This window comes from Hyperoodon ampullatus (assembly GCF_949752795.1).
Source record: "Hyperoodon ampullatus genome assembly, chromosome: 7".
Lineage (NCBI taxonomy): Eukaryota > Metazoa > Chordata > Mammalia > Artiodactyla > Ziphiidae > Hyperoodon > Hyperoodon ampullatus.
In genome coordinates this window covers 64888671-64906804 of record NC_136920.1, presented here as the reverse complement: position 1 = coordinate 64906804, position 18134 = coordinate 64888671, and the positions used below count along the sequence as shown (strand labels likewise).

The 18134-nt window shown below is 38.4% G+C and overlaps 1 protein-coding gene across 3 annotated transcripts in view; it reads right to left on the bottom strand.

Annotated features, from left to right (window-relative positions):
* Nucleotides 1–631: 631 nt before the first annotated feature.
* ZNF143 (zinc finger protein 143) overlaps nucleotides 632–18134 on the bottom strand; it is a gene marked incomplete at both ends in the record, with an annotated part of 38851 nt that continues 21348 nt past the window's right edge. For all 3 annotated transcript variants that reach the window (XM_079708342.1, XM_079708343.1, XM_079708344.1), the window contains 5 exons: nucleotides 632–715; nucleotides 1787–1933; nucleotides 12829–12990; nucleotides 15151–15299; nucleotides 17772–17999. In XM_079708342.1, coding sequence (XP_079564468.1) covers nucleotides 632–715; nucleotides 1787–1933; nucleotides 12829–12990; nucleotides 15151–15299; nucleotides 17772–17999 — 770 coding nt within the window. The remainder of the gene's footprint in view (nucleotides 716–1786; nucleotides 1934–12828; nucleotides 12991–15150; nucleotides 15300–17771; nucleotides 18000–18134) is intronic.

Genomic DNA, 18134 nt, shown 5'->3' with positions numbered 1-18134 from the left:
ATAACCAAACTTTGTAATTTTATATATAATCCAATGTAATGCTAATACAATTAGCACTTCAGCTTGAAGAGCTGTTATTTAACAGGGATGGAAAACTATAATGAATAGTCTTCAAACCGTAAGATACAAATAAAAATGAACAAGTATACAGTAGAACAAAAACTGCAGACACTCTACTAGCTGAGGGAAATATGTGAAGGCTTTACATCCTTTATTATCCATGATGGCTTTTGGAATTATGATTGTTTGATGTATAGAACCTTTGACATTTTAGATACAGCCTTTAATTTTTCACAGTAAGTTAAAAATCCATCATAAGACTCCATAAGACTTCACTGGTCTTGCATGTAGACTCTAGGATTTTGCAATCTGATAAAAGGGCAACATAAAAGTTTACTGTATTGCCCTAATTTCATACTTCCTTGTACACAATGAATCAGTTTGGGAAATCTTTTCCAAGGGTTATATACACAAAAGTGTCAAGAATAAAATGTTCTCCACTCTTGCATAAAAATGTGTACAGTGTTTCAGGAATGGAAAATTTTTAATTTTCCTGGGCCCGGGCTTCATGGATCTCTGCTGCCTGAAGATGAAAGGCTCCTCTTGCTTTATTGCTCCATTGTTCTGAGGATTAATCATCCAACCCTGGCGTTTCTCCTTGTTGGATCCTGGATGCTATTCTGATGGCTTCTTCCAGAGATGGCTGTTCTCCAAGCTGAAACAGGAACATACACAAAACCACAGTCAAGATGCCAAAGAAATGTAACATACCAGAAGTAAAATTTCTCTCTGTAACTCTGACACCTGGGCTTGTTAAGGTACTATTGCTGATCCACAAAACATAAAAAACAAATTCCTGATGGGGATGCAGTTTCTTTATTTAGGATTTTGATAAACCTTCACACATGCAAGGAACAAAAGATGCTCATCTTTTCCAGTGGAGATAGAGAGCTTCCTGAGCCTTTAGCTTTTATGCCCATAAACTAAATTAAAACCAACAGCTGGCATTTTCCTGAGTATGTTCTAACCCTTTTCCAAGTAAATACATTAAAAAAAAATCTTCCCGGGGCTTCCCTGGTGGCGCAGTGGTTAAGAGTCCGCCTGCCGATGCAGGGGACATGGGTTCGTGCCCCCGTCCGGGAAGATCCCACATGCCGCGGAGCGGCTGCGCCCGTGAGCCATGGCCGCTGAGCCTGCGCGTCCGGAGCCTGTGCTCCGCAACGGGAGAGGCCACAACAGTGAGAGGCCCGCATACCGCAAAAAAAAAAAAGAAAAAAAGAAAAAAAAATCTTCCCAAGGAAAGGTAATCTACACCTAGCATTCTCTGCCTGAATGCAGTGACTTGCCAGAGAATGTGTTCTTCACAGTCTTCTGACATTTCCCACCATAAAATACAGCTGTGCAGTGATTCTCAGAGGACTAACTTGGGGTCTATGTTTACAGAAGGTTCATTTCCAAGGAATAACTCTTAAGTGCTTTATAGAATCCTGCCTAATTAGACTTTTATTCTGAGAGTAAAGATAGCTGGCCAGGTACACACAGGTATATATATATATACCAGGAGCTTTATTTTTCTTGTTATAAATTCCCCTAGAATATACAAGGATGGTAGAAAACAAAGTTTTAATCTGAGTCTACCTCAAACGCAGCAATTTCCTTAATGTGGCTAAGTAATACAGATGATTCTGTGCCCTGCCTCTGTGAAGGTTACGCACAAAGCAGAAAGTGCAAGGCTGAGAGCTGAGCAGCACTGCTGTCAATGGAGGACAGATGCCATCGTACCCACCTGAACTGCAATCTGGGTGCCGTTGGATGTTGCCACTAAGGTCAAAGGTCTGGTTTCTGTGGTTACTAAGTGATGGCTATGCTGTTGGTGCCCCATTTCTGATGATGCAGTGTGGAATGCTGCCAAGTCCTGAGCCACAATTGCAACCTTAAAAAATACACAGAAAAATTAAAACTATGATTTAAATAGGTTAAAATCCATTTAACACAAGGGACTGTCTTCAAATTCAAAAGGAAAACCTCCCTTCTGACCATACACTTGTAGAAGCCTAAAGCTGGAAAAGACCTTACATATTGTTTATTCTGGACTCTTATTTTTTTTTTTTTGGCTGTGCCATGCAGTTTGTGGGATTTTAGTTCCCCGACCGGGGATTGAACTCGGGCCCTTGGCAGTGAGAAGCGGCAGTCCTAACCACTGGACCACCAGGGAATTCCCATGGACTCCTCTTTTTTATTTGAGCAAGTTGAGGCTCAGATAGAAGGGACGTATCTAAGGTTATGAAGTGAGCCAATGGCAAAACAGGGTAGAGGACACTGAAAAAATGGATTCGTTTTGTCAGGCTCCATTAACCAGGAGAGACATGACTGTGCCTAGATTCTATTATCCCTAAGAGGCTGCCTGGGAAGTTACACACGTGGACTGATTCACACCTCAAATGTCTATTTATTCCCGAGTTTGGATCATTGGTAGATATACTATTTTCTCCTGTCTATCTGTTGCATTTAAAATTAGATTTCCATAAAAAAATTAAAAATAAAAAAATAAAATAATAAAAAACAATTAAAATTTTTAAAAATAAAAAATGACAAAAGAATAAAAAATAAAAATAAAATTAGATTTCCATTGGGAATTCCCTGGCAGTCCAGTGGTTAGGACTCGGTGCTTTCACTGCCAAGGGCTCAGGTTCGATCCCTGGTCAGGGAACTAAGATCCCGGCAAGCTGCATGGTGCTGCCAAAAAAAAACAACAAAAAAAAGATTTCCATTAACTAGGAAAACAAAGTACCAGTACCATTACTGACAAAATAGCAACTATCTTTTTTTTTTTTTGGTGGGGGGGCCTCACCATGGCCTGAGGGATCTTAGTTCTGACCAGGGATCGAACCCATGACCCCTGCAGTGGAAGCGCAGAGTCCTAACCACTGGACCGCCAGGGAATTCGAAGCAACACATCTTGTCATACTCACTTCCTCTTTTAGATTCCACGGAATCTTTCCATCTTGTTCCTGAAGCATCTAGTCAAAGTGGTTAAAAGTGCTTTTGTGGCTCTTAAACCAAAAATATAGCTTTTGCTATGTGGATAACAAAGAAAATGGCATCAATTACTTCTGTTATATGATATTTAAGAATTTTGTCCAGCCAAACTCAGAGAAAGAATAAGTTAAAAACTGAAACTTCTTTTTTACTTGGCCATTAATCCATTAAAAATGCTATATTTTAGAGCTAATAGATATTCAGCTTGGATCAATTCCAGTAATGTTCCATAGTCCAGCAACAGATTTCAGTATGGCAGTGGGGGAGTAGCTTATATTGGACTAACCCTTCCAGCAGATAACAATCATAAAGTGTGGAAAAAAATATGAAAAAGCAACCATTTGAAGGCAGTGGTGAATGATGAAAAGCAGGCAGGAAATGGAGGGGATTCTCAAAAGAAGGGAACCACGCTGGGTCACATCTATGTTTAAATAGCTTTTCCACTGAGGGCACTCACCAGTCTGAGCAGCACAGGGCAACTTAAGCTATCAGATAATGGAGTCTATGGCTGCCAGAACGGCTATGTATTGAGAGGGATATCCTAGAAAGGAGAAAACCAGAGGGAGGGGGGCTCCCAAACCTGTGTATAAACTCCCCTCAATTCTTTAAGACCTCAGAACTGCAAACGTGTTGGGGAGGTTCCAATAAATCTCGTAGAAAGCAGCAGCTAGAAGGCTGAAAAGCTGAGAAGAGATTTCAGCGATACCACAGGACAGACAGGATTTAGAATTTCAATCCCACCAAGTTAAAGGGATTTGAAAAATACCTCAGGCTTTCCGTTGAAACCCTAAGAACCACACTTTAGGAGTAAAGATTGTATCCCAGGACTGAAGATTCACCCTGAGACTAAATGGCAAAACTAAAACAGAACTACTTTAATAAAGTATAAAACCCAGCCTCTACAAGTAACTTAACTACCTGACAAAGCAAAATCAACATTCTTCAGAGAAAGATAACAAAATTAAGAATCTCTATAATGTATCATCCATAATGTCCAGAATACAATAAAAAAATTACAACACACAAGAAGAGGAAAATGTAACCCAGAGTCAAAAGAAAATGAAGTCAGTAGAAACAGACCATGAGATGACCAAAACATTAGAATTAGCAAACAGGGACTTTAACACAGTTATTATAAATATGTTAAAAGGCTTATGGAATGCACACAAGAGGAAATCTCAGTAAATAAATGAAAACTATAAAAAAAAAGTAAATTCTACAATCAAAAATGAGAATATCTAAAATTATCTGAATGGGCCTAATAGAAGATGATGATGTCAAAAGAAAAGGTCAGTGAACTCTAAGATCAATAGGAATTATCCATCTGAAGAACCAAGAAAAAGATAAAAAAAAAAAAAAGAATGGCTCCCCAGCAACTTGTGGGACAGTACCAAGTTAATATACATATAATTAGAGACCCAGAAGGAAAAGAGAAACAGAATGAGGCAGAATAAAAACTTTTGATGAAATTATGGCCAGACTTTTCCTAAATCTGGTAAAAAACAAATACCCCCCAAAATTATTATATAATGTTTTATAATATTATATATATTGTCTTATAATTATATATAAGAAACCTAGTAGATAAATACAAAGAAGACCACACCATAATTACATTGCTAAAAAAATCTAGAAAATAGCCAGAGAAAAACTGATATATTATATACAGGGGAACAATGATATGAAGATGGCTGATTTCTCATCAGAAACAATGAAGGACAGAGACAATTTAAAGTGCTCAAAGAAAAAAATTAACTGCCAATCAAAAATTCCATATCTAGCAAAAATATCCTTCAAAACAAAAATGTTTCTAAAAGAAGGGTGAAATAATATATTTTCAAATAAACAAAAACAGAATTTGTCACTGTAGGTCTGCACTACAAATAATGCTGAAGCATATCCTTCAGGCCAAAGGGATAATTCCACATGGAAACTCAAATCTACAGAAAGGAATAAAAGGCACTGGAAATGATAATTAGTGGGTAAGTATAAAATATTATGTTTCCTGTCGTCCTATAACTTACTTAAAAGATTAACTGTTTAGGGGCTTCCCTGGTGGCGCAGTGGTTGAGAGTCCTCCTGCTGATGCAGGGGACATGGGTTCGTGCCCCGGTCCGGGAAGATCCCACATGAGGCGGAGCGGCTGGGCCCGTAAGCCATGTCCGCTGAGCCTGCGCGTCCGGAGCCTGTGCTCCGCAACGGGAGAGGCCACAACAGTGAGAGGCCCGCGTACCGCAAAAAAAAAAAAAAAAAAAAGATGAACTGTTTAATGCTAAAATATAATGTTGCATTGCCGGGGTTATAACATGTAAATGTAAAATATATCAGAGCAGCACAAAGAGTAGGGGCATGAATGAAAATATACTGTTGGAAGGTTCTTAGATTTTATGTAAAGTAGTACAATGTTAAGTCTAAGTAGATTTCAATACCTTAAGGATGCACATTTTAATCCCTGGAGCAACCACAAAACAGTAACACAGAAGGGTATAATTAGGAAGTTATTTGAGGAATTAAAATGAAATATGTATGCACCTAATAACAGAGATTTAAAATACTGGAAGTAAAAAAACCCCTAACAACTAAAAGGGAGAAATACAAATCCACAATCATAGTTGGAGATATTAATTCCTTTTTCTTAGTAACTAGTAGAACAAATACAGAAATGATTAATAAGGTTATAGAATATTTGAACAACACTATCAACCACCTTAACCTAATGCGTAGTATGCTACACCCAACAAGTGCAGAACACACATTCTTTTCAAATACATATGGAATACAATGGGAAATCAATGAAAGACACAGGGAAAACAAGTCTCAAATTTCAAAATAATGAAATCTTACAGAATATGTTCTCTGACCATAACAGATTTAAATTAAGAATCAAGAACAACAGGTATCTTGGACTTCCCTGGTGGCACAGTGGTTAGGAATCCACCTGCCAAAGCAGGGGACACAGATTTGAGCCCTATCTGGGAAGATCCCACGTGCCGCAGTGCAACTAAGCCCGCTTGCCACAACTACTAAGCCTGTGTGCCACAACTACTGAAGCCTGCGTGCCTAGAGCCTGTGCTCGGCAACAAGAAAAGCCACCACAATGAGAAGCCCGCCCACCCCAAGGAAGAGTAGCCCCCGCTCTCCACAACTAAAGAGCCTGTGTACAGCAATGAAGACCCAATGCAGCCAAAAATAAATAATAAAATAAATTTATTAAAATAAAAAAGAAAACACATTTCCTTATTAAAAAAAAAGAACAACAGGTATCTAGAGAAGTACCAGATATTAAGAAATTAAGCAACCTACATGCAAATTAAAACCACAATGATATATCATTTCACATCCACTAGAATGGCTAAAATTTTTTAAAGTAACAACACAAAACGTTGATGCTGTGAAACAAACAGAAGTCTTATACATTGCTAGTGGGAGTGTATGATGGTCAAACCATTTTGGAGGACTGTTTGGCACTTTCATATAAAGTTAAATGTACCTCTACCCCATGGCCCAGCAATTCCACTAACAGGTATTTATCTAAGAGAATGAGACCATATGTCTACAAATATACTTGTACTAGAATTTTCACCACCACCTTATTCACAATAATCAAAGATTGAAAGCACCCCAAATGTTCATCAAGGGGAGAATCTATCAAAAAATTGTGATATATTCCTACCACAGAATACTGTTCAGCAATAAAAAACAATGAACTGACGTTATAAACAAGAACATGGATAAATCTCCAAAATATTATGTTAAAAGAAAAAACCCCAAAACAGAAGAGTTCATACTCTGGCTCCACTATCCAAAGTTTAAGAACAAACAAAATAATACAATCAGAATAACTAGGTGGAGACTGACTGGAAGGGGTCTCAAGAGAACTTTCTGGGGTTATAGAAATGTTCTAGATCCTGTTTGGGATGGGATGGGTGTATATGTTTAAAAACTCACTGAGCTGTAAATTTAAGATCTGTACAGGGAATTCCCTGGCAGTCCAGTGGTTAGGACTCTGTGCTTCCACTGCCAGGGGCCCGGATTTAATCCTTGGTTGGGGAACTAAGATCCCAAAAACAGCGCGCTGTGGCCAAAAAAACCCAAAAAACAAACAAACAAAAAACCTGTGCATTTCACTGTATGTAAATTTTACCTCAATGAAGAAAAAACAGATTGCAGGCTAATATGAAAAACATGTTCAACCTCACCAAACAAATGAAAGTAAAAATATAATTTATCCTTGGCTTGTGAATTATGCAAATATAAAAAAAAATCCTAATGCTAGTGAGAATACAGTGAAAACAAGAACACTTTTAGATCCATGGCATGATTGCTAAAACTTTCCAGAAAATAATTTGGCAATATGTAGCAAGAAGCTTAAAATAGTTCATACCATTAATCTAATAATTCCATGTCTAGAATTTGTTTCCTATGAAAATAATCAAGAGGCTTGCACAACAATTTATGAATGTGGAATGAGTTAATGTTATGTATATCCATTTTATGGATTATTTTGTAAATATTAAAAATCCTTTTAAAAGAACGTTTAGGGACTTCCCTGGTATCACAGTGGTTAAGACTCCCAGCTCCCAATGCAGGGGGCCCAGGTTCAACCCCTGGTCAGGGAGCTAGATCCCACATGCATGCCGCAACTAAGAAGCCTGTGAGCCGCAATGAAGGAAAAGGCGAGCCGCAACTAAGGAGCCCACCTGCCGCAACTAAGACCCGGCACAACCAACCAAATAAATAAATAAAATATTTAAAAAAGAACATTTAATTGACATGAGAAAGTACTCAGGATGTAGTGTTAAGTGGATGACAAGCATACAAAATTGTATTATAATCCTAACTTTGTTCACATACGTGTACACACAGAAAAAAAGATGAAGTAAATAGTCTTAAATGTTGAGACTGGTTATTTTAACATCAAGGTGAATAGCTGATTTTTAGTTTGAGTCTCTATTTTCAAATTCTCTTGGGTAGATACCTTTGAGTGGAATTACTGGATCATATGTAATTCTATGTTCAACTTTTTTTTTTTTTTTTGCGGTACGTGGGCCTCTCACTGTTGTGGCCTCTCCCGTTGCAGAGCACAGGCTCTGGATGCGCAGGCTCAGCGGCCATGGCTCACGGGCCCAGCCGCTCCACGGCATGTGGGATCTTCCCGGACCGGGGCACGAACCCATGTCCCCTGCATCGGCAGGTGGATTCTCAACCACTGCGCCACCAGGGAAGCCCTCTATGTTCAACTTTTTAAGGAAATGCCACACTGTTTTCCACAGCAGCTGCACCATTTCACATTCCCATGAGCAATGCACAAGAGTTCCAATTTCTCCACATCATCCCCAAAACTTGTTATTTTCTGTTTTTTGGATAACGGTCATCCTAATGTAGGTGAAGTGGGATCTCATTGTGGTTTTTATTTGTATTTCCCTAATGATAATGATGTTGAATATCTTTTCATGGGCTAATTGACCATCTGTAAATCTTCTTGGAGAAATGTCTATTCAAGTCCTTCACTCATTTTTTTAAAAAATTTATTTATTTTTGGCCACGTTGGGTCTTTGTTGCTGCGCGTGGGCTTTTTCTAGTTGCGGCGAGCAGGGGCTATTCTTCGTTGCAGTGTGCAGGCTTCTCATTGTGGTGGCTTCTCTTGTTGTGGACCACGGGCTGTAGGCATGCGGGCTTCAGTAGTTGTGACACGCGGGCTCAGTAGTTGTGGCTCGCGGGCTCTAGAGCACAGGCTCAGTAGTTGTGGTGCACGGGCTTAGTTGCTCCGCGGCATGTGGGATCTTCCCGGACCAGGGCTCAAACCTGTGTTCCCTGCATTGGCAGGTGGATTCTTAACCACTGCGCCACCAGGGAAGTCCCCTTCACTCATTTTTAAATTCGTTTGCTTGCTTTTTTCTTGTTGAGTTATAGGAATTCTTTATATAGTCTAGATATTTTTCCCCTCATAATATTATTATTTTATTATTTTAAAATATATTCTAGGGACTTCCATGGCAGTCCAGTGGTTAAGACTTCACCTTCCAATGCAGAGGGTGAGGGTTCAATCCCTGGTTGGGGAGCTAAGAGCCCACAGTCCTCTCAGCCAAAAAACCAAAACAGAAAACAGAAGCAATATTGTAACAAGTTCAATAAAGACTTTAAAAATGGTCCACATCAAAAAAATCCTAAAAAAAAAAAAAATATATATATATATATATATTCTAGATATTAATCCCTTATTAGATATGTGATTTGCAAATATTTTCCCTCATTCTGTAGATTGCCTTTTCACTTTCTTGGTAGTGGCTTTTGATGCACAAGTGTTTTTAATTTTTTTTTTTTTTAGCCATTCCTCGTGGCTTGTGGGATTTCAGTTCCCCGACCATGGATTGAACCCGGGCGACGGCAGTGAAAGCCTGGAATCCTAACCATTAGGCCACCAGGGAACTTCCAAGTGTTTTTAATTTTGAAGAAGTTCAATTAATTTTTTTCTTTCATCACTTACCATTTTGGTGTCATGTATAAGAAATAATCTCCTAATCCAATTTATCTATTTTTTCTTTCATTGCCTGTGCATTTGGTGTCATACATAAGAAATAAGATCATGAAGATTTTCACCTATGTTTTATTCTAAGAGTTTCATAGTTTTAGCTCTTAAGTTTAGGTCTTTAATCCATCTTGAGCTAATTTTTAATATATGGTATAAGATAAGGGTCCAACTTCATTTTTTCGCATGTGGATATACAGGTTTCCCAGCACCATTTGTTGAAAAGACAAATGAAAAGTCCTTTCCCACTGAATGATCAAATTCTGACTGTCAAAATTTAGTTGACTATATATGTGAGGGTTTATTTCCAGATTCTCTATTTTATTCCATTGGGAATATGTATTACTTTTGTAATCTGAAATTAACTAACTAAAACAGATGGAAAGCACTGACTCTTTAGTCTATACCTGCTAACTAGGCTTCCAAAGGCACCTGGAAAAAATGAGTCTCAGAAATGCAATTACCTTAATGACCAAAAAAAAAAAAAAAAAAGACTTAGGGAAGGACTGACTACTTTCTTCCCATGCATGTAAAGAAATGGTTACAACCAATTTAAGTGTTACAGATAATTCACAGGTGGGGTCCAAACACCCCAGTGGATAGCCAACGTTTGCCCGATGGCCTACATGTAGTTAACAGCAGAAGGAGCAGTAGCAGCAGCAGGTCCTCAAGTGAACCCCCATCCATTTTGTGATATCCCTAGTTGCTGGAAGCTGCCTGGCTTCATTCTAGCCCTCAAAGCCTTCTCTCTTGAGAACTTTTCTAGCTCACAGGCTACAGATAAGCTACATAAGAATGTGTGCTTTAGGGTCACTATCTTTCCAGACCTGCAACTGTACAAGGTGTATTTACCCAAGCTGGGCTATAAACCCATCCAGGAATCCTAGAGCCACGGAAATGACTGCAAACTGATTAGGTGGGACCATTCCATAAGACAGCCTGAAAGCTAGTGGTTGCGTTTTTTGTTTGTTTGTTTTGGCATAAGGTAAAATTAGAAACAATAAAAATGCATGGATCTTAGGTGTTCTGTTGAGTTTTGACAGTTAGATACAACTGTGAAACCACCACTTAAAACAAGATGTAGAATAGTTCCTTCAAATTTCATTCCATCAATTTCCTCCCCAGCCAAGCAGCACTTTCTGATTTCTATCACCATGGATCGCCTTGTCTGTTCTTGGATTTTGTGTAAGTGGAATCATATGGTATATATTGTAGATGGAAGTGCTGAGTCATAGAGTAGAGGTATGTTCGACTTCATAAGAAACTGCCAAACAGTTCTTCAAAATGGTTGTAACATTTTATACTCTCACTAGTGTGTTGAATGTCCTAATTGCTTCATTTCTTTGCCAACATTTGGTTTTGTTTGTCTTTTTTATTTTAGCCATTTCCCTGTGGCTGAAATGGTATCTTTTGTGATTTTAACTTGCATTTCTTTGATGATTAAAGATGTTGAGCACTTTTTTGTGTTATTGCCTTTCATGTCCCTTTTTTTGTGAGGGGTCTGTTCAAATAAGCAATCAGATGATTTGCTCATTTTTAATGGGTTGTTCACCTTTTTATTGTTGATTTATAGAAGTCTGTCATATATTTTCAATACAAGTCCACTGTCAGATATAGTGTGAATATCTTTTTCCCAGTTTGGGGCTTATCTAATCTTTTACTACACATTGTCTTTTGGTGAGCAGAACTAATTTTGAAGAAGTCCAATTTATCAGAAAAGAAAAAAATTTATTATTAGTGCATTTTGTATCCTGTCCAAGAAATCTTTACCTTAAGTTTGCAAAAACATTCACTTTTCTTCTAGAAGCTTTATGATTCTGAGTTTTGTATTTCAAGGTGTTGAAAACCTTCAATTTTGTTCCTTTTTTCAGAACTGTTTTGGCTATTTTAGGTCCTTTGTATTTTCATGTAAATTTTAGAATCCGATTATCTGTATCTTCAAAAATTCCTGCTGGAATTTTTATTGTGATGGTATTGAATCTATAACTGAATTTAGGAAGAATGACAGCTACTAATTGACAGACTTTTTCACTGAACAGGGTAAGGTAGCTGCAGGGAAACCCCGCAATGCCTTCAGCATAGCACAAGAAGAGTTTTTAAATGTTATTAACCAATATCATTTATTTTAAAAGAAATGAAAAATTAAACTACAAAGAGATACATTAGACTGGCAAAAATCCAAAGGTTTTACCACTGTGTTGACTATCAGAAGGGGAGGAGGCACTCTCAAAGGCTGCAGCTAGGAATGTAGATGGGTATAACCCTAGAAGGGAAGTCTGGGAATATCTATCACAATTACCAATGCGTATGTTTTTTCACCCAGCAATTCCACTCTAGGGATTTATCTAGTAGCAGATGTACTCACACACATGCAAAATCACATGTGCACAAGGTTATGTGTTGTTTGAAACAGCAAAAGACTTTAAATAAATTATGGCATGTCCAATACAGTGGAATATGATATAGCTTAAAAAAAGAATGAGGAGGGAATTCCCTGGTAGTCCAGTGGTTAGGACTCGGTGCTTTCTCTGCCGGGGTTCGGGTTCGATCCCTGGTTGGAGAACTACGATAACTAAGATCCCTCAAGCCATGCTGCATGGCAGGAAAAAAAAAAAAAAAAAAAAGAGGAAACTCTATATAATGAAATAGAAAGATTTCCTAGATGTATTATTATGGTTAAAAAAAAAAAAAGGTGAAGACGAGTATAGAATTTACTACCATAAAAAGGGAAGGGGGGGAAGATGACTATTTATTTGTATTTGTTTGTATATGCTTAATGAGTTCTTGGGAAAATTATGCAAGAAACTGATAAAAGTGGATTATCTCTATGGGGGCAGGGGTAGAAAGAAGACTTTTCACTGCATATCTGTATATACTTTTTGATTTTTGAATTATGTGAATATATTATATATTCAAAAAATTAAATTTTGCAAATGAATTTTTTTTCTAAGTATCTGATGATGATAATGATGATAGGAAGAGCAACCACTAATGAACACTTAATATATACTTGGGCCGACTACTTTATATGCATTATCTTGCTTAATCCTTCTATTAACCTCGTGGGGTAGATGCAATAATCACTCCTATTTTACAGATGAGGAAAAACTGAGACTCAGAGGGTTATGTAGCTAAGAAGTTGTAAAACTGGGATTCAATCTGAAGTTTGTGTGCTTAATCACTATATCACACTGTACATCTATGTAACGGTTTTGATATTGATATATGTATTGACTGATATAAAAGAAAAAAGCAATTACCTGCTGCCCTTCTGTACCCTCGGCAGTAACCATAGCAACAGAGTGTGTTCCTGCTGAGGAGATGACTGCATCATGAGCAGGTACTGTGATGGGTGTTCCGTCCTGTGTTACCATTGTGATGGTATTGCCAATGGCCTGCATGTCAGCTTGAGATATGTTGACCTACAATACAATGCATTTTACAATCAGGCAATGTTTCTTGTTTTACCTGGCAGTCTTTATTAAGGACTAGGCCTAATCCTTGTATAAGTCTACTCTGGGAGCAAATAAGCATTTTACAATGGAAAGAGGTCATCAGAAAAACTGCATATTCCTTTTTTTTTTAATATCTTTATTGGAAAAACTGAATATTCCTTAAATGCATTTACTCCTCTCCATCTCTACTGCCAATTTAGACTCCTATTTTTCTCTCATCTAATTTTCTGCAATACAATGTCTTTCCAAATATCTAGTCTAACCCATCCCTAATCATCCTCTACCTTGTCACTTTTCTAAAAAACAAACAAACTTCATTATGCTCCCTGCTCAAATCCCCAGTGACTCCCCATCACTACAGTTCAGACTTCTTACATGGCACTCATGACCTTTCATCATCTGGCCTTCAACAGCTTCTCCAGATTCATCTTTCACTAATTCCAAACCAGCACACAAATCTGGCACTCCAGCCACAACAAATCATTTGTATCCCCAGGAATGTCATATTCTGTTATATTTTTGTGACTTTGCCCTTTCCTTCACTCTCTGCCTGGCTAACTCATAAAAATTCTTCAAGATCCAGCTGAATGGCCATTCTCTACAAGGGCCTCCAAGATTCCTTCAGGAAGCATCATTTACTCCTTCCTCCAGGTTGCCACAACACTTTACATACCTGTCGATTATATACCCATCATTATGAGAAATTATTGTTCATTTTAGGAACGTCCCTCTCCTACTAGACTACGATACCCCCCTTCCAGTACTCCCCACACTAACTTATCTGTCATTGGGTTCAATAAATGTTTGTTTTTTAATTGACCAAAGGAATGGAATAGAAATCCCTAAAGGAAATGGGAAGGTTATATCTAGAGAAAATACAACATTGGGATGGGGAAAATAGCTGCTTTAAAACATATGAAGAGGGATTAGACTCATTCTATATGGTCAGAGAAAAGCCATGAGTGGATGACACAGTGGTAAGTTGCAGTCTGATAAACCCTCAAATTATCCAGCAATGGAACAGACTGTCTCTTCAGAGAGAAACTGCCTCATCTATATGGGGGCTGCTGTAGAGGGAATTTCTCCACTATAGGAAGGGAAGGAAGTTAGATCAAATGACCTCCACAGAGCCTATCTGTGATGACCTAATTTTTAAAAAAGGCTTAGGGTTGATGCTGAATTAAAATTGTGTTAGTAAATATGTTAAATCTTATATGCCAATCAGTGGACAAAGAGTGCTGTGTAGAATTAGTGATGTCAAAAGTAAGGGGAAGAGGGATGAATGGGATGGTACAAGTGCTTTGTATTTTCCTATCCTGAATACGTTCTGCCTTCTAGTTAACATCAGCACATTAACGGTTATCAACACAAAGGGCAAATTAATCATGGGAGGTAAAGGTCCGAGAGAGACAGGTAAGAAGAGAGTTCTCCATGGAAGAGGTAGATATAGAAGGATAAAGAACCCCATATGTCTATTTCCACCAGTTATTAAGACAACCTTAGCTTGAGCTTAAAAATGAAATCAAGTCTGAATTATTTTAGGCTAGTGGCATCTAGAAAACAATGACAAGTTTGACTATTGAACAACAGCCATTATATTGCTTTTCCTAGGGAAATCAAGATACCTCTTCTATTAATTCTGTGAAGCTAGTTAAGTGAACTCCCATGATTCCAGGTAGGGAGAGAGTCACACTCCAGAAATTTTACAGATGTGCCCATCACTGACTTGCCAGGATCTTTTAATGATGTCCTCGTCACCTCAGCCAAACCTCTGCTGACTTCTCAATACTATCCCTTCTCTGAACTGGGTTTCACATGGATCTATTACTTTTCAAGCCCTCAATTTCACTGTGGTTCTGACCTTCACCACCTCACATTTGAACAATACCCATAACACCATTTGAATTCTACAGAGTCACAAACCTTCTCTCTTTACTAATCTCCCTGCATGCAGTCGCTTTCAACAGGCTACTGGAAAGCCTCCAGGAGATCCAGCACTGCCTACAAGCTAAACTCCAAACTCTGTGCCCCAATTCGAGGCTTTCCTCAATTGGGACCCAACCTGCCTTTCAAGCCCAGGCTCAGAGAAATATTATTTAACTTGTTTGACTTTTGGTGGGTACTTACATGCTGAGTCCCATCCTGGGATATGAGTGTAACCTGTTGACTCAACCCAGACTGGGTTACTGTGGCTACTTGTGTAGACACAACATCGTCCCCTTCTACACCTGTAACATACGTGATCTGGGACCCCTTAAGAACATCTTCACTTTGACCTGTTTAAAACAAATGAATTATTTATTTGATCAAACAACCAAGCTGTTTAGAAAACAGAGGAGATTTTAAATATTACAGAGAAAACTGACAAAAGTTAAATGGCATGTGTATTAAATTCTAAATCATGTTTTTTTTTTCTTTGGCCATGTGGCACGTGGGATCTTAGTTCCCTGACTAGGGATTGAACCTGAGGTCCTTGCATTGGAAGTTCAGTCTTAAACACTGGACCACCAGGGAAGTTCCTAAATTCTAAACCATGAAAATGGCTTCCAGCACCTCCTGCCAATCTCTCCACCTCCTCTTTTGCAAAGCCAAACCAAATCAAAGCAGACCAAACCAAACTTTTCCACATAAAGTGTAACTGTTCTAATTTTGAGAGACCTTGCTTATTCTCTTATTTGGACTAATTATGTGATACCATGCATGTGTGCTGGGGCAGGGAGTGGGGGAACTGTACAGGGAGACTAACTGGCAAATAACCCTTCCAACATGGCAAGTATGCACTAAGTCCTTGCAGTCACTTAAGAAGCTGCTAAAAATGATAAGACAACCTTCATAAACATTAACCACAAAACCAGAATGGTATGTAAACACAACGTACTAACACTAAGTTACTTACTCTTTTAACACAAGTGACTGATTATAAGTCATCAGTACACAGTGACATCATTGTGTAAAGACAACGTAATGGCATATTATCTGGGTTAAGGTTAACCATTTAGTAAGTAACAGAACAGGAGCCCCCCTCCACTTTATTTCACAAAGAACCAGCAAGTAAACAGCAATTTCAATAGTCAATTACTGCCGTACTTGGCAACCAGGAAGATTACTGATCCCTCTCTTCTATTGCTTTCCACCTCTCATGATGCCAGAAAAAGGGTAAATATTTTTTTTCCTTCAAAGAAGGACTTTATATGCTAATTTATGAGTACTTCTCAAAGTTATGGTTGATGCCTACACTCATACAGCTATAGTCATCATGGTGTAATCTCTATGACACTCATTACTTCATTTCTTTTTGTTCTGTTCCATGGCTATTTATTATATTTATTATTATACCATTATTCCAATGGGTTCAAAACCTAGGGGACCATATGGGAGAAAAGGAACATAAACCCATCCTTATTCTTGGAAAAACAATCTTACTTTAATTTTTTTAACAAAATGTATATTATTATAGTTTATCTTCTAGAACACAAGAAATTCTGACAATCTGAAATATCAACATTTAAGGAAGAGATTGAGGAAGCTTAAAACAGGAACAGTCTTAAACCTAAGTTTGACATCATGAAAGTCTGCTTTCTAATTGCAACGATTTAGCAGCTGTTGTAATATCTAACCATGCACACTTACACTGCTTTGGCTAGAAAACAGCATAGCATTCAAGAGTGAAGGGATTTGGGGGAATTCCCTGGTGGTCCAGTGGTTAGGCACTTTCACTACCATGGACCTGGGTTCAATCCCTGGTCAGGGAACTAAGATCCCACAAGCCATGTGGCGTGGCCAAAAATAAAAAAATTAAAAAATAGAAGAGTGAAGGAATTGTTATTTTCTTACTATCACATGATTGATATCTGAAAAGACAAATTAGAACTACAGGGAATTATTTGAGTAGACACTGAATGATCTGTTCTTTTCCTTATTCTCCAACCATTTTTTTCCTACCTAAATGTTTTTCAACCCTTCAATACTAGTTGTTCAGAATGGGTAAAGATGTTTTAATTTTCAAATTTACTCCATTTAGGAGGTACTCAATGAAACACGACAACATATTTTTTGTTTGTTTTAGAAAAACCTACTTCATTTTACCTATTTAACTGTGCTGATTTATTTAACTGAAATCATAGAATCTAATTCTCTAAAATATTTTTTCCAAGAGTTTATCCTTATTGAAATGAATGTTTTTGTCTCCTACAACACTACTGAATTACCTGGGAGTGCTTCACCGCTCTTATGATTAAGACCAACATCTTAATACACCCAAATAGTCTAGGCTGCCCCTGCCTTGCTGTGCAGTCTCATTTCATACCACCTTCCCAGGCAGAAGCGCCATGCTGGCCAGGCTTCTTTCAGTCTCTCCAATTTACTTTGCTCTCTCCCACCTCAGGGCTTTTCGTTTGTGCCAACCCCTCTATTTGGAACGTTCTCTTGTCTTTGCTCCCTGTTTACCACCCCCCAACCCCCCACATCCCTGACTCTACACCAAGTTAACCCCTATTCACCCTGTAGATCTCTCCAAAAATCACTTCCTCAGGGGAGCCTTCTCTGACCTACGAGACTAGACTAACTTCCCCTCTTATATCCCAGAGCATTAAGCGCCTTTCTTTGATAGCAATTATCACAGCTGTAAATGATGTTTGTGTGACTATTTGAAAAACTTTATGATTTGAGAAAATGCTTTAAGTCATAAATTATGTTCATACCTGTTGATTTTCAAACACAGACATAGACATACTGGAAAAAACCCTTACCTGGGGGAGGCTCAAAAAAGGCTTCCTGCTCCTCCTCGATGGGCTCAGTGTCATTGTGAGCTGTCCGTTTGTGCATGGCCAGCGTGGAGATCTGCTTGTATGTCTTCCCACAGTGGTTACAGTTGTACGGTTTGGAGTGAGTGTGAACAACATGATGTTTGTACAAACTGGAATATTCTGTGAACCTTTTGTCACACCCAGGGACTGTACAAACGTATGGCTTTTCCCCTAAGTAAAGAACAGCACACACACACAAAAAAATCAACTTTTACCTACGAAGGCATAATCATTCCATACCTTCTGGTGGGGGGAGGGGGGAGGGGAGTGGGGGAAGGGGCAGAGAGAGGGAACCTCTAGTGGCAA